Here is a 15,823-nt window from a genome sequence, read left to right as displayed (position 1 = left end):
CTTTCTATATTTAGTGCTGCTTTCAGGAGCTCTTGCGGGGCAGGCCTGGTGGTAAGGAAATCCCTCAGCATTTGCTTGTGTGGGAAAGATTTTATTTCTCTTATGCTTATGAAACTTAGTTTGGCTGGATATGAAATTCTAGGTTGAAAATTCTTTTCTTTAAGAATGTTGAATATTGGACCCCAATCTCCATTGGCTTATAGAGTTTCTCATGAGAAGTCTGCTGTTAGTCTGATGGGCTTCCCTTTATAGGTGACCTGGCCTTTCTCTCTGGCTGCCTTTAACAGTTTTTCCTTCATTTCGATCTTGGAGAATCTGATAATTATGTGTTGGTCTTCCCATGGAGTTGTGGTTGGTCTTCTTATGGAGTATCTTAATGGTGTTCTCTGTATTTCCTGAATTTGCACGTTGGCCTGTCTTGTTAGGTTGGGGAAGTTCTCCTGGATAATATCCTGAAGTGTGTTTTCCAGCTTCTTTCCATTCTCCTTGTCTCCTTCTGGTACTCCAATCAATCACAGGTTCAGTCTTTTTATGAAATTCCATATTTCTTGGAGCCTTGTTCATTCCTTTATATTCTTTTTTCTTATCTGCATGTCTTATATCAGTGAGGTGGTCTTCAAACTCTGATATCCTTTCTTTCACTTGGTCTATTTGGCTGTTGATACTTGTGTATGCTTCACAAAATTCTCGTGCTGTGTTTTTTGGCTCCATCGGGTCATTTATATTCCTCTCTAAACTGGATATTCTAGTTAGCAATTCCTCTAATCTTTTATCAAGGTTCTTAGCTTCTTTGCACTGGGTTAGAGCATGCTCCTTTAGTGCTTTATAGTTTTTTATTACCCATCTTTTGAAGCCTACTTCTGTCAATTCATCCATTTGATTCTCTATCCAGTTCTGTGCCCTTGATGGAGAGATGCTGTGATCATTTGGAGGAGAAGAGGCACTCTGGCCTTTTTGGTTTTCAGCATTTTCTCGTTGATTCTTTTTCATCTTTCTGAGCTTATCTGGTTTTGGTCTTTGAGGCTGTTGACCTATGGATAGGGTTTTTGTGGGGGCCTTTTGGTTGTTGTTGTTGATGCTGTTGTTGTCACTTTCTGCTTGTTTGTTTTTCTTTCAGGTCCCTCTTCTGTAGGGCTGCTGCAGTTTGCTGGGGGTTCACTTTAGGCCCTATTCATCTGATTTACTCCCGTGCCTGGAGATATCACTCAAGGAGGCTGGAGAGCAGCAAAGATGGGTGTCTACTCCTTCTTCTGGGACTTCTGACCTCAAGGGGCACCAACTGGATGCCAGTAGGATCGCTCCTGTATACGGTGTCTGACAACCTCTCTTGGAGGCTCTCACCCAGTTTGGTGGCACGAGGAGCAGGACCCCTTCCAACAAGCACTTTGTCCCTTGGTGGAGAGGGTGTGTTTCACTGGGGGGAAACCCACCCATCTGGGCTGCCGGGATTCCTCAGAAATACCAGGAGGACAGGCCAAGTCTGCTGGTCCACAGAGACTGCAGCTACCCCCTCCCCTGGGGACTCAGGCCCAGGGAGATATGAATTCTATCCCTGAGCCTCTGGCTGGAGTTATCAGAGATCCTGCGGGGAAGCCCTGCCCACTGAGGAAGGATGGGTCAGAGTTAGGCCCAAAGAGGACTCTGGCTGCAGACAGCCACAGCCTGTATGCTGGGCTGTCGGAACAAGTCTTGGGACAAAGCCATCCAGCCTCCCTGGCTCCAACGGGGGAAAAAGCGCAGCCTAGGTATAGAAGTGGATGCTGCCTTTCGCCTACCCAGGGAACTTAGCGTGTTAGGCAGTTGCAAGTCCCAGTGCTGGCTGCTGCCTCTCCTGAGCTCCAAACTGGGAGTTCAAATGCTTAGACAGCAGGCAGCTGCAGCCAATGCTGGTCGCCCCTCCCCCCGGGAGTTTGGTAGCCTTAAGCAGATTCCAGCTGAGAGGCTGTAAGAATCTGCATGTTCCAGGCTTAGGACGCTAGGCCCCGGTGGTGGTGTGGGTTCGCGAGTGGGATCTTCCGATCCGTGGGTTGCACAATTCCGTGGAAAAAGCACTTTCCCCGGCTGGGTAGCGGCTCACTCATGGCCTCCCTTGTCTGGGGGAGACAGAGTTCCTTTTCCCCTGTGGCTCTCAGGTGAGCCACCGCACCACACTGCTCTTCCCTTTTCTCCCTGGGCCACACCAGCCTTCTAGTCAATTTTGATAAGAGAACCTGGATACCTTGGTTGCCAATGAAGGCTTCACATGATTATTATGATTTTGTTTTGTTTTTTCGATGGGAGCCTCCGAACGTCTCTGCTTCTAGTAGGCCATCTTGCCACATGGTCTTTTCTATCGTCACTGTCACTGCGTTATTTGTCTCTCTTAACCCAATCCCACCTGCGGACTCATACAGACTTCTATTTGAAAGTTAATCTTTGACCACAAGATGGCAGTATGCAATGTATAAATGCTTTGGTAAGGCATTTTCTCTGGCCACAAACACTTCTTTCTAGGGTAAACTGGCTATTAACCAATAATTTTTAAAGAAATGCAATTCTATAAGATGTGTAGAGGTTGTTTCTGATTGTATTAATAAATTTAAATTTTCAGGCAGAACCATTCTACATTCACAATAACACACAAATAGATTCTAAAATTTTCAAGTTTAAAAAGCAACCAAATCTCATATTTAGCTTATATTCAACTGGCCAAAATACTATTGAAGTTTTCTTTATCTGTATCAGAATATGCCAAGACTTTCAATAAAGAGATAATCTGCTCCTCTTTCAACCCATTTATCTCAAAGAAAGAAAGATAAGAACAAGTGAGAATGGGCCATACCAACTAATGGATTCCTTGGGTTACCTGCAGAGATCGGTTGATCCAAAGGTTCTCAGATCGCAATGAGTAGGTCTCGTGGTCCAAGAGCAGAGCCATCCAGCCATGAGGGTTAGACAATGTATCACGTACATAATTGACAGTGGTTGTTTTATTTCTGCTGTCAGTCATGGTTAAATCATAAGAAACTTCAGGAGCATTAGCTCTAGGGTGATTTTAAAAGGAAAACAAGATGGGTTGCAAGATTATTCGCTCATTCTGAATCCAATACATTCCTCTTTCATCAATTGCAGTCATCTTCTATGCTCTCCATATATGTCTTAGGCCCTCTTTAGTTGTATGCCTAGGGAGGTGTTAGCAGTCACTGTGTGAGTGAAAGCAACCCATTGTGAAGTTGCCATTGGATCATTTGCAAATTACAATGGCCTGGTGAACTGGAGGTGGTGACTCTCAGGTTTTTTGTTCGTTTGTTTATTGTTTTTTGTTTTTTTTCTTGAGACAGAGTTTCGCTCTTGCCCATGCTGGAGTGCAATGGCGTGGTCTTGGCTCACTGCAACCTCTGCCACTAATAAATGTCATATTAATGATTTTGTATGAGCCAGGACTATATACTACAATTTTAACAAAGAAATGTCTATGGCCAGAATTTTGCCTTGGACCAGATTTATCAACAGCAAAAAACATTATTATTGGTAATTGGATATTCACATAAGGAACAATTGACAGAGGCCTGGGAGCTGACACGCCTAGGTGCTGAGACTCTCAGAAGTCCTGCTCAAAATGCCCAGCAGGAGTGGCTTCAGCATCCTTCTTTAGAGTGATGAGGCAACCTGTTCCTCTCCTGAAGCCTTGTGTAATACCTAGTGCTCACTGCTATTACAGCATCCATGTGTTCTTGCCTTTTTAAAAACATAGATTATAAGACCTATAAATTAGAGGTGTTTTCCCTTTTCTTATTGGTATCCTCTGCCTTGGCACAGGGCCCAGCACACAATGGCACCCAAATCATGTTTTTTATATGAATGAAGAATGGATAGATGAGATCTTCCAAAAGCAGCCAGTGATGTTTTCTAATGTATATAAAGTGTTCTAGAAGAACTGCATTGTACCAAATGAGGAAACTGAGGCAAGGTAGAGCAAAAGCAATATGTGAGTATCACAAAGTAGAACTAGAAATTTGTGAATCAAGTTACCCAACTTATTCTATACAGCCATCCCAGAAAATGACTTTTAAGACTTCATTAAAACATAAGTAGATTTAGCCAATGATTAGACCCCTAAAAGAGAGACAAAGTGGACCTAAAGAAATAAAGCAAAAGCCAAAAAAAAATCAATACACATTATGACTATTCTTCCTCCTTTGGTTTAGTTTTCATGAGAATCTTTAACTGTGACATTTTGCCGCAGGCAGATAATTAAATTCTCAAACTAAGGGAAATGAGTCAAAAGAGGACATTGGGTTTTCACAGTGAGATGGGGCATGAATATATCTAAAGCCAATTTATAAGCCCATGGAATATTACAAAAAGGAACTTTTTAAGTGTTGCACACTTGGGCACTGGAACCAAATGGGTATCAACTGAAATTTAGATTGGCACTCAGTAAGTGTGTAAACCTGGGCAAATTTCAAAACCTATTTAACCTTTAGATTCATTTCTTTTTCACATGGAGGCAACAATAGAACAGATCTCGTATAGGAACTATGAAACATAATCTACATAAATCACTCACCAAGGTCAATAACATCTACTTAGATCTCATTTAAGAACCTCAAATATGCCAGATTTACCATTCTGCACTACTTACTTGAATGCCTAGAGGTTTATTCAGGATATTCGGTCATTTAAAAATGTACCAAAAACCCTTCCATGGTACAGATCATTGACCCTGGCAATGTAGCACTTGACACATATTTCTTGCAAGATTAAATGTACTTGTTTCATCCATTAATAAATGAAATGAAAGGAATTAAAAATGCTCAGGGCATTTGGGAATGAAAGAACTACTCTTTTTCTCTATGCAGCATTAACTGAACCTTTAGAAATCTTGGAGGAGTGGAAACTGTCTTCCTTCCTTTGGGTTTTAGATACTTAGGTTTGTTGTCCACCCTTCCCCACGCCACCCCTTCAGGATTTAAATTGGAACTAATGGACAATTCTCAACCTATATTCTTAGAATCAGAATGAACACAAAGATCGTCTGTTCTAATTTCCAATCCAGTGCAGGAATTCCCACCATATTTCATCCCTCCCCTTCTTTCAGTTATGGGGTGTTCACATCTTCAAATAGAAAACATTCCATATATGGAATTTAGTTTTAAACTGTAATCTTTAGAAAAGCTTTAGAATGTTCAATTTCCCTTCTTAGAATTTCCAGTCATTTGGCCTCAGTCATCATGGCTCTCTCTTCCCCTGATGGAAACCATGAGTCCCATAATCCCATGATATTGTCCAGTAACAGTTTGGCCCAACTATATTTAGCAAATAAAAATAAGCTTTGGGGACATAAATATGGTAAGAAGAGGTAAGTTTGAACTAAGAAATATCAACATTGGCTACAGTAGGTACTGTGGTCAGTAAATAAAACACACTAGAAATATCTAAATTTCCTCAATGATTATAAGTGTTTCAGGTTCCAAAAGTATATCCTTGCAGTTTTTACTGAAATATATGGGCTTGGAAAAATAAATCACAAGACCTAAATCCAAGAGAGACTAATTGATAAATCAGAATTTTCAGTTAATGATTTACAGTAAGAAATAAAAGTGCCTTTCATATAGTGGGAGTTTAACAAATATTTTCTGAATGAATAAACAGTGTTACATGCAGCAGAACACTCCAGCCAGTTATGCAGCAACATTTCTCCCCAACTTGGAAGTCTACCTAGAAAACCACATGAGGGTCAAGAGATTTCCTGCAACTTATTTTCAAAAGAAATCAGCAGTTGGATGGCACATGTATACATATGTAACAAACCTGCACATTGTGCACATGCACCCTAGAACTTAAAGTATAATAATAAAAAAAAAAAGAAATCAGTAGTTGGGGGATCCTAAGTTACAGAGTTTGATCCAGTCAACCCCGTATCAGTAGGATATTTGCCAAGACAAACCCAGTCGGTGGTCAGAAAACCTCTCCTGGGCACATGCAAGCAATGTGCACTAATAATGGTCTCAGGTCTGGGAAAATGCTATGATTTCCTTGAAAACTCATATTTATTCAATCCTAGTCAAGTGCTGTCAATTAAACTACTTTTTAAAAATAGTTTTAACTATAAACCAAAAGAAGATCTCTGTTCAAAAGCATCCATCTGTTCACATTTAATTCCTCCTGCCTCACCTATCTTCTCAGGCATACCACATTGATCATTTAAAAAAATTACCTCAATATGTGATAATACAATCAATTGGGTAGATGTTTCCAGAAATATTTTTTAATTCCAGCAATGTGGTCCCAAGAATTCCCCTGGTCACCTTAACTGGACTTAATTACTCCTCAAATTTCAATTAACACCATGTTTATAGACCAATTCTTAGGATGTTATTTCCCCTGACTCAGTTTCTATAGATTACTATTTCAATTATTGAAGGAAGCATTTTTCAGATCATCTCCCCGGTTTCTGAAGGCCCATACAAATGTGATACCTCTTTAAATAGTGTCAAACTGCTAAATGCTAGCAATAATTTGGTTCTATTCATCCTTGGAAACATTGCACCTTCCTTTTGATGTTCTTTTCCTTCTAGTCAGAATCCAATAATCTGATGCAAACTCCTTGGCCAACCAGAGACACACCATAGCACGCTGTGGTCCTAAATTACCCTTTCTTATTTCTCCTTCATGCACTGCTCATTCTCTCAGAGGCTTGAGCCTATCAAGCTCCCCTCACCCATCTCAACCAAGGTTTATTAGGGATGCAATTTCACAGCTTTCATATGCAGCACCAGCTTTCTGCAGTGCAATACAGGTAGAGAAGGAGGTTATCATATATACTACACTTTTATCACAGCTGGTAATAGAGAGGGTCATATGGTAAGCATTCAGATATGCTTTCCACTCTGAAAAGCAAATCAAAAAGCAAAAGACCCATCTCCCATCAGGCAAGATGCCTTGTACTGACCATCACCAGTGGCCAAAAATTCAGTCAGATCATCTCCTGTCCTCCTAGGCCAAATGCCAGAATTGACCATGGAGGGGTCTTCTGAAAAGCACCAAAAGAACATCAAGAGTCAAAAAAACACCATGAAGAGAACTTACCAACCATAATTACTACAATTTTCACTTGCCCTAAATAGCCACCAATTTCCCCATGCCCTAAATAGCCACCAATCTCCCACTCTTTACTGTTAATGAAGCAAAGGAGCACAAAAGTATTTCTAATTTGGAGGAGCCAAGGGAGTCTGCATGGGCCATTAGCAACAGAGAGCTTCATTACTAGGGGGAGAAGTCTCTCCCTGAACTTCTCATGGCTTTATGTGCAAGAAATCAGGAGGCAACCAGTCCATTTTAAATGTTAACCCTTACCTCTGCATCAGCAACAGCTCCTGCTGTCTATCATCAAAAAGACAAAAGGGCTACAAGTCTTACATGTTGTTTTTCTTTTCTGTGGGCTGCCTTAATATTTGTTCTTTTTTAATTTATTTTATTTTTTATTTTATTATTATTATTATTATTATTTGAGATGGAGTTTCACTCTTGTTGCCCAGGTTGGAGTGCAGTGGCATGATCTCAGCTCACTGCAACCTCTGCATTTCAGGTTCAAGCAATTCTCCTGCCTCAGACTCCTGAGTAGCTGGGATTACAGGCACCCACCACACCAGGCTAATTTTTTATGTTTTTAGTACAGACGGGGTTTCACCATGTTGGCCAGGCTGGTCTCGAACTCCTGACCTCAGGTGATCCACCCTCCTCAGCCTCCCAAAGTGCAGGGATTACAGGTGTGAGCCACCATGCCCGGCCCAAACCTGTTTTTCATTCAGGGAAATGTTTCGTTAGAAATATAACACTGGCACTTGGTAAAACTTCCTGGTCAAAGTACCAATTTACCATAATAGTTACTTAAATAGTTATGTAACTTAGTGCCCATGTATTGTGCAGAACTGTTGAATCCCACAAAGGATTTGTTAGGCAATCAATAATACCAATGAGAGCAGATATTAACTCCCTGGTTTTTGTTTACCATTAGCTTACTTTTCCTGAGGGTCCGTATCTCTGTGTATTAAAGACAAGTATTGCACTGAGCTCTAAATGCTCTTGATTTGGAACAATTGTGAAATAAATCCTTTATAATTATCCATCTCCTAAACCAGACATACCACAATACCTAACCTCAAATGGTGTTGCAAACATCTTAAGTATTTGTGCTTGTTGCTGTCACTCTCATCTTTTACTGCGCAAAGGGGAAGAAAAATCAAAACTATGAGCACAGCAAACAAATTTCTGTGGCATGGCTTTGCATGAGCATTCTTTAAAAATACACCATGATCATAACAGTCCTTATCACAGCACCACTATTCTAACTGCTGACCTGCCACCATTCGGTAATATATCATTATCATTGTATCATTAAGTTTTTCCATCCACAGCCTTATGGATTCAGAAACACTTAAATATTCCTCCTCTAAGGAAGTATCTACAGTTTTTGCAACATAGTTATCTGCTGTCACATTAGGACAATACTTTTTGCCCATTCTATCTTAATACATGAAGAAAAGCAATAGATGCTCATTATCCTCCTTTAGGTGACCATATACCATTGCATCTCTACTTCTGATCTGCTGAGTCCAATTGGAATGGCTGTTTGAGAACATGAGAACACTGTCATTGAAGCAATGCAACCAGAAGGTAGACAGGTGGACAACTGCTTGTCAGGGACATTGAAAAATATTTTATCCAGCAGGTAGGAAGTTAGACTAAGAAGCTTGTACTCCCATATATATATACATATGCATATCGGAACTGTGATGGGGATGACTGACACTGGCTGGCAGGAGCCCATCATTGACCCATTGACCCTTCTTCCCAACTTCATGTTCAGTGCTTTTAGGTTGGAAGTTTAAAATAAGGCATGTGAGAGTATTTTCACCATAGAACTAGGCAAATGCAACAAACCAGAGCTTTTTATTCTGGAAAGCTAGTTGTTAAACATTTACCAGCACACCACTGTAACCTTTTATTATTCATAAAACTTAATAACCATGTAATATTGTTGATGATATTCCTCAGTTTGGGGTCCATTGTGATTCTTAGATCTTTTTCTACTTTAATTCTGTAACATTTGCTGCCAAGAAAGGATAATACATCTCTGAATTTTCTTGTCTCGCAGGGTTGTTTTTTAGGGACCGAAAAGATACCATTAGTGATGCCATGCCTATTTGTCCCTAGGAAGGAAAGTCAAGCGATTATTAGAGGAAAAGCTAGGCCAAAATTTCCATTTGAACTCTTCTTTATTTTTGCATTCACAGAGGCAGGGGGTGCCTTGTACTTTGAACACTGACACATTAAGAGTGGTTACATAGGTAAAAACTGAACACAAGCTCTACAGGAGAGGATATTAAGCAAGATCTAAGAATCAAGGTGATCAACAAGAACATTAACCTTTTACTTTCCAGGAGAGATGGGAAGGAAGAAACAGAAGGTACTGGGGCACGATGAATTGAAGACTACGCCCTGAATGACCTCAGATTCTACAACCACATGGGAGGTTTTGCGGGGCCAGTACAACTTTATGTGATTATTACAAATTATTCCCTATTTTTCAGGAATTGGATGAAGTTACTTTTGAAAAAAACTAATTCCCTTGCCAGGCATTTGTTTCTCAGAAAAAAAAAAAAATTCTACAGTAATCTATTCCATTAGTATTATGCCTATGCGTCGTTTTGCAAATCACAAATGTAAAATAGATATTCTTTAAAGAGTACCTACTACATGTCAAGCAATGACCTTGAGGGATAAATACCCTTATACCCATTTTAGTGATGAAAGAACTGAAACAAAAAAAGGTAAAGTAACTTATCAAAAGAAATATACCTAGGAAATAGAGGGGATAGGACTTGTACCCACAAAGGATGGTTAATTACTTCTCTATTCTTCAGTCTGAAAAAATAATTTCAAACATGTACTGTATATATGTCCTGATTTCTTATGTACATCCTGTAAAAACTCAGAAGGATTGGTCAGCCAACCTACAAAATCCTGCAAGCTCTTCTAATCTCCCTCACACTCAATACAGTTAATAATTGGAAGACAGAATCAAGGTCTGCTTTGCTGATATCTCAATGAGTCTATGACAAGTGAAGAAGTTATAGATTGCTGTAAACAACAATGAAAAAATTTTCAAGAAAATAATTATGAGGGTGGAGCTTACATCTTCTCTATCACAGCTTTATATATCTATTCCACCAGGGCAAGAAAACAATTACAAATAAAGGCAAACTGATGATTGAGTGGGAGTAGAGTGGGGTTGGATAGAGAAGGAATCAGCAATTAGAATAAATCCTCCAGTCGAATGATTGCCCCAGGAAAGTATAAGCCCAAAGAATATTACAAAAGAACATCCTTAAATATTAGATATTCCTAGGAATTGTAGAAGACTGGAGATAGCATTCTGCTCCTGGGTCTTCTAAAGAAAAGCCGAATGCTGCGGACTCCTCACGAACATATCCTAGGAGAGAAACGGACAATAACGACACTAAAGGAAGATTTGGGGGCAGTCCACTATTTTTTATTTATATTTATTTACTCAACACTAATTTTGTTGAGTTGCTATGTGTTAAACACAGTTTGGGGCATCACAATACAAACAAAGAAAATCCCTATTTGCCCTCCTTGCTATCTATGAGGAGAGATGGACAGTTTAGAAAGCTATACAGGTGCTATGAGTACTGATTAGAGCAAGTATAAAGAGCTAGCACACAATAGAGATATCAAAACCTGCACAGCATGCTCAGGGAAGCCTAGCAGAGAAAACGACTTCTATGCTGAGTTCATGGAAGCTGAACATTATGAATTGAAGAGCACAAAGGAGTTGAATGTGGCTGAGAGACAGAATGCAGGAAAGGTAGAGCAGAGTGCGGAGAGAGAATGCTGGAACCCAAAGCAGACAGCAGGTCATGGCAGCTCCATGACACATTAGAAATGTCAGACTTTCCGGCCAGACGCGGTGGCTTACGCCTGTAATCCCAGCACTTTCGGAGGCAGATGCTGGCGGATCACAAGGTCAGGAGATCAAGATCATCCTAACACAGTAAAACCCCATCTCTACTAAAAATATAAAAAATCAGCAGGGCGCGGTGGCGGGCGCCTGTAGTCTCAACTACTTGGGAGGCTGACGCAAGAGAATAACGTGAACCCGGGAGACGGAGCTTGCAGTGGGCCGCGAACGCGCCACTGCACTCCAGCCTGGGCCACAGAGCGAAACTCCGTCTCAAAAAAAAAAAGGAAAAAAAAGTCATACTTTCCTCGGAAAGCACTGAAAATTCTTTAAAAGTTTCAAGCAAGCGAATGAATGGCAAGATCAGATCTGCATTTACAAAGTTCAGAGATTGAAACACCGAAAAATGGCAAGCTAAGCGGCTGTTGCAGTTCTACAGGTGAAAAGTAATAGTAGCCCAGACTGGAGAAGGATCTGGGGAAGGAGAGAAGTAGAAAGACTCAAGAGCGTTTTCTTAAGGAGAGAAAATTGAGCTGATAGGTGATTAATGTGGGAAATAAGGTACAAGGATGAGTCAAGGTGACTCCATGTTTCAGGTTTAGACCAGCATTTGCCTCAGTGGGATTCTGAGCACCCAGAGAGAAACAGGTCTATAGAAAAAAAAATCATAAATCCCATTTTTGGCAAGTTGAGTTTTAAAGCAGCCACACTAAAAAGCTCAAAATAAACAAGTTAAATTAATTTTAGTAATATATTTAGCCCAATCTATCCCAAATATTATTTCAACATGATCAATATAAAGAAATTACTGAGATATTTTACATTCTTTTTTTCATATTAAATCTTCGCTAAATGGTGGGTAATTCACTCTTATGGCACATCACAATTTGGACTACGGGAGATCTAAAAAGAGCATATAAAATCCTATTGATAATATTGTCCTTGTTTCGTGTAATTATTTCTATACAGAAAAAAAATTTGTTTACCTAAGGTTTGGGATAGACAAATCCAAGAACTATGTGGGACATTTTATAATTATGGGACCCTGGAGAAACACTGTCACTGGCATGTATGTCTGATATGAGGTCCTGACTTACACTGGCAGAACTAACACCACCCCTGTCTCACCAGGAACACTGAGGTTCATAGGGGGAAGCTGGAAGAAACAGAAGCTGGGGAAGGAACGCTATCCAGAATACCTGCGGGTTCTACAGAAAGCATGTTTTTAGAGCTGATGAGAGGGAAAACAATATAAGCAGCACTCATGCAGATCAAGCATGCTGTCATTTTAACAAAAGATAAACTAGACTCTGCCTTGTAGAGACTGGCAGTTTTTTCTTCACCCAAATATTAAATAGTGTGGCCAACTGCAAATATTTAAGTACTTCTGTCAGCCCGGCTGTTGGCTTTGAGTCATAGGAACCAATAAAGCAGGAAGTGCCACAAAGGTAAGCACCATCAGATTTAAGGCAGTGAGGGACAGGAATAGAAGTTTGCCAATGTCAAACAAATAACTTGTAGTGAAAATGGGCCAGAGAGGGGGCCTACCAAGGAAGAACTCACACTCCAAGAGCTTGGTTTTTAGCAAAGCGGGAAGAGGATGTCTTGTTTATGCAGCTATGTAAAGCCTCACTCCCTGCCCTCTCGGGACCTCTTACTGAGGGAGGGAGGTAAGGGTTGAAAGTGAAGACAGCAGGGTGCTTATGCCATATTAGATTTCCATCAACATGCGACCCCAAAAGATCATGACCGTGGGAGCTTTGTAAATCAACCCGGGGTGCTTGCCCCGGGGCAAATAGCACAACAAATTAATCCTTTCTCCATGAAATGCAGCAAAGTTTGTATCTATGCTGAATTCAAATTGCTCATTAGCTCTGACATGTTCCTAATGAGGTTATAATGCTTTGGGACAAAGATCAAGTCACTGAACACAAATAGCTAGGGATAGAATCATAGAAAGATAAAATTAGAAGGACCTTAGAGGAGTGTCTCTCAGACTTTAATATGAATCACCTGGGCATTATAATTCAGGACATCTGGGGCCCAGTCTGAGATTCTGCATTTCTAAAAAAATCCCTGGTGCTGCTGCTCCCGCTGGTCCATGGACAACACTTTGAGCAGCAAGGCCTTAGAGATCATTTAATTCAGTTGCCTCTCCTAGAAGTGAGAGCATCAGGGCCAAGAGACTTATAACTGGAAGCATGCTGAGACTTCCAGGTGGCTAATTAGGGTCAGTTGGGTATTTGTCCATAGACCTGTGAGTCAACCTGAAAATTTTAAATAGAATCTAAGGAGTAGAGTGATCAATCAGGCTAGCTGACTGAGGAAGTTTCCGGAACATGGGATTTTCCTTTTTAAAAGAAGAAAAAATCCAGGAAAACCAGGATACATTTTTCATCCTGCTAGACCCTTTTGAATCTACTTAGAATACAGCATCAGGATTATATTTTTCTTGACCTTGTCAGTCCCCAAGTGGTGGGATCATGACCTGCCACCAAGGCAAGCACCTTAATATCCTGTCCCAAAGATCTCAAAGAGCAAATGCTCAAACAAGTTTGAGGCTCTACAGAGCCTTCTAACATCACAGTGACAAGTGCCTCTCTAAGAGACAGCCTACCAGTAGATCTCAAAGTAAAGCATAATAAAGGACTATCAAGAACACACAGAAATAAATATTATATAAGCATATAATGTTCCTTTTAAGTACATAAATCTGTTTTCCTCATTTGATAAAATGCATGTAAGAAATAAATCACTAATTTTTATAACTCTCAAAACACTGATTTAAAACATCCTTGATAAAAACACTAAAATAATAAAAATTAGGCTGCATCCCTGAGAATGAAGAAAAAGTCATGCTCTGCACAATCAAAATGGTTAGAAATAAAAATAAATACCCCATATTATTATTGTACTCACTGGAACTGGGCTCATTAATGTTAGGTAGAATAATGAATGTCTAGAAAGCAAAAATGAAAAATTTCCAGACTATTCAATGCTAGCAGTGCATTGCTAAGGCTTCCCAAACAGAATGCCAAAGTACTGATTCCATATGCATTCAAAATACAGAGTTAGTTCAATCCTAACCACAATGATTCTCACTCCCTGGAGTTTACTTGTTCAAGTAAGAGGCCAGTGTGGTCTGGAGTTAATATTCATGGAGTTAGGACACTTAAGACAAAGGAAGAAAATAAGTGTGGCTAAATATATACAATGCATTTGAAATAAGTAAAAGACAGAACCCTAGACACTCAGCAGTCATTACCTGGAAATTAAAGAGGGCAGGAGCAATCCTATTATGCATTATAAACAGCCCTGCTGCTGACTTAATGGTAGTTTGAGTAGCATAACCAAGGAGTCCTTGCTCCAATATTAATAGGAAATGTATTGTAGGAATCCAATAGTTCATGAAATTAACAAGGAAAATGAACTGGAGTGAAGCAACTTTGCAAGTAATAGGAGGCATCAGCAATTGCTTCCCCGGAGCATATTGAACACTTAAAAAGAGCTTGGGAAGAGCACATGTATATAAATGAGAATGGACATTATTAGAATTTTTTAATAATACTTTTAATTTAAATATATTTCAAACTCTCTGTTGGTTGTAAGTCTTTTAAAGAAGAAGTTATTAGCCCAAAATGTCAATAAGAGGTCACAGGCTATGAGATTTGGTCCAAAGATATTTGTAAGTTAGCTGCCATTTGAGTCAGCTTGAAACTACCATACACTCACCACTAGGCAGCTATCAAAATTATTCCCATTTCACTTCTGTAGAGCTAAATACTTCAAATAATCTAAAAAACAATTTCCCTTCTATAAGTCTCAACAGCCAGAATAACAGATGCATGCTCATCAGCAAGCTAAAAAGTATAGTTAATTCCACTTACAAATCAATCGACATACGATGAAAAAGAACACCTCCTCCACAGGCACTGCCATGGACAACCCGACCAAAGCTTGCATTGACCAAACAAGAAGCTGAAAGGGTTTCCATAGAAGCAAGAATGTGACTTCTGTTTTTCCCAGACAGAGATCCATCCAAGTCTTCCAAAATTGCTGCATGAGGAAATGGAAATGCCACTAAGTTTGAAGAGTTTACGAACTTCAACTGGCTGGTCTTCACAGTAAATCCACCTACAAATTTGAAGACAGAAAGATTATTACACAATGGCACAAATAGCAACTAAATTCACTGGAGTAATGGTCTTAGGATTTAAATTGCATATTTATCCAGTTTTACAATTCACCTATTCATGCAAGAAAAAAAGTGTTTTCTGTAGTTGTCTTACAGTGAGTGTTTACTGTCTTCCAACCTCTGGTATGTGCTAGAGATACTAAGAGGTATAAGTGCAGCATTGGCCCTACCTTCGTGCAGTCTATAGTCCACACTGTAGAACAGTGATTTTTCTATCAGGGTTGATTTTACCTTCCAAGAGACATATGACACTATTTTCAATCATTTTTGGCTGTCACAATTGGGGAGTTGGCAGTGCTACTGGCAGCTAGTAGGTAGAAACCAGAGATGCTGCCAAATATCCTGCAATGCACAGGACAGTCCCCACAACAAAGGATTATCTCACCCAAAATGCCAATAGTGCCAAGGGTAAGAAACTCTGATCTAGTGGGAAATAGAAACAGAAAACATTAATCTATTAATTACTTAGCACTAAAGATGCTATGGTTTAGTCTTCCAATCTTTCAGCTTTCATTCCTCTATGGTGAGTCTAACCCCTCCAATACCTCTTACTATGAGGTTTATACTTTAAACATTTACTTTCAAAAACAAACTCAATTAATCACTTGGGCAAATAGTATTAGTAATACACTTCCTAAGTATTAGCTGTAGGGCCATACTTC

At 39.8% G+C, this 15,823-nt stretch overlaps 1 protein-coding gene across 1 annotated transcript in view; it reads right to left on the bottom strand.

Annotated features, from left to right (window-relative positions):
* The window catches only part of PKHD1 (polycystic kidney and hepatic disease 1 (autosomal recessive)), a 475,948-nt gene that overhangs the window by 243,620 nt on the left and 216,505 nt on the right, over window positions 1–15,823 (bottom strand). Inside the window, 2 exon segments of the mRNA XM_011960244.1 lie at window positions 2,846–3,023; window positions 14,854–15,100. Of these exon segments, the coding sequence (XP_011815634.1) occupies window positions 2,846–3,023; window positions 14,854–15,100 (425 nt within the window).

The sequence above is a fragment of the Colobus angolensis genome, unplaced genomic scaffold (assembly GCF_000951035.1).
Source record: "Colobus angolensis palliatus isolate OR3802 unplaced genomic scaffold, Cang.pa_1.0 Scaffold51, whole genome shotgun sequence".
NCBI lineage: Eukaryota > Metazoa > Chordata > Mammalia > Primates > Cercopithecidae > Colobus > Colobus angolensis.
The sequence above is the reverse complement of the archived record's forward strand: the minus strand, read 5'-3'. Positions and strand labels throughout refer to the sequence as shown.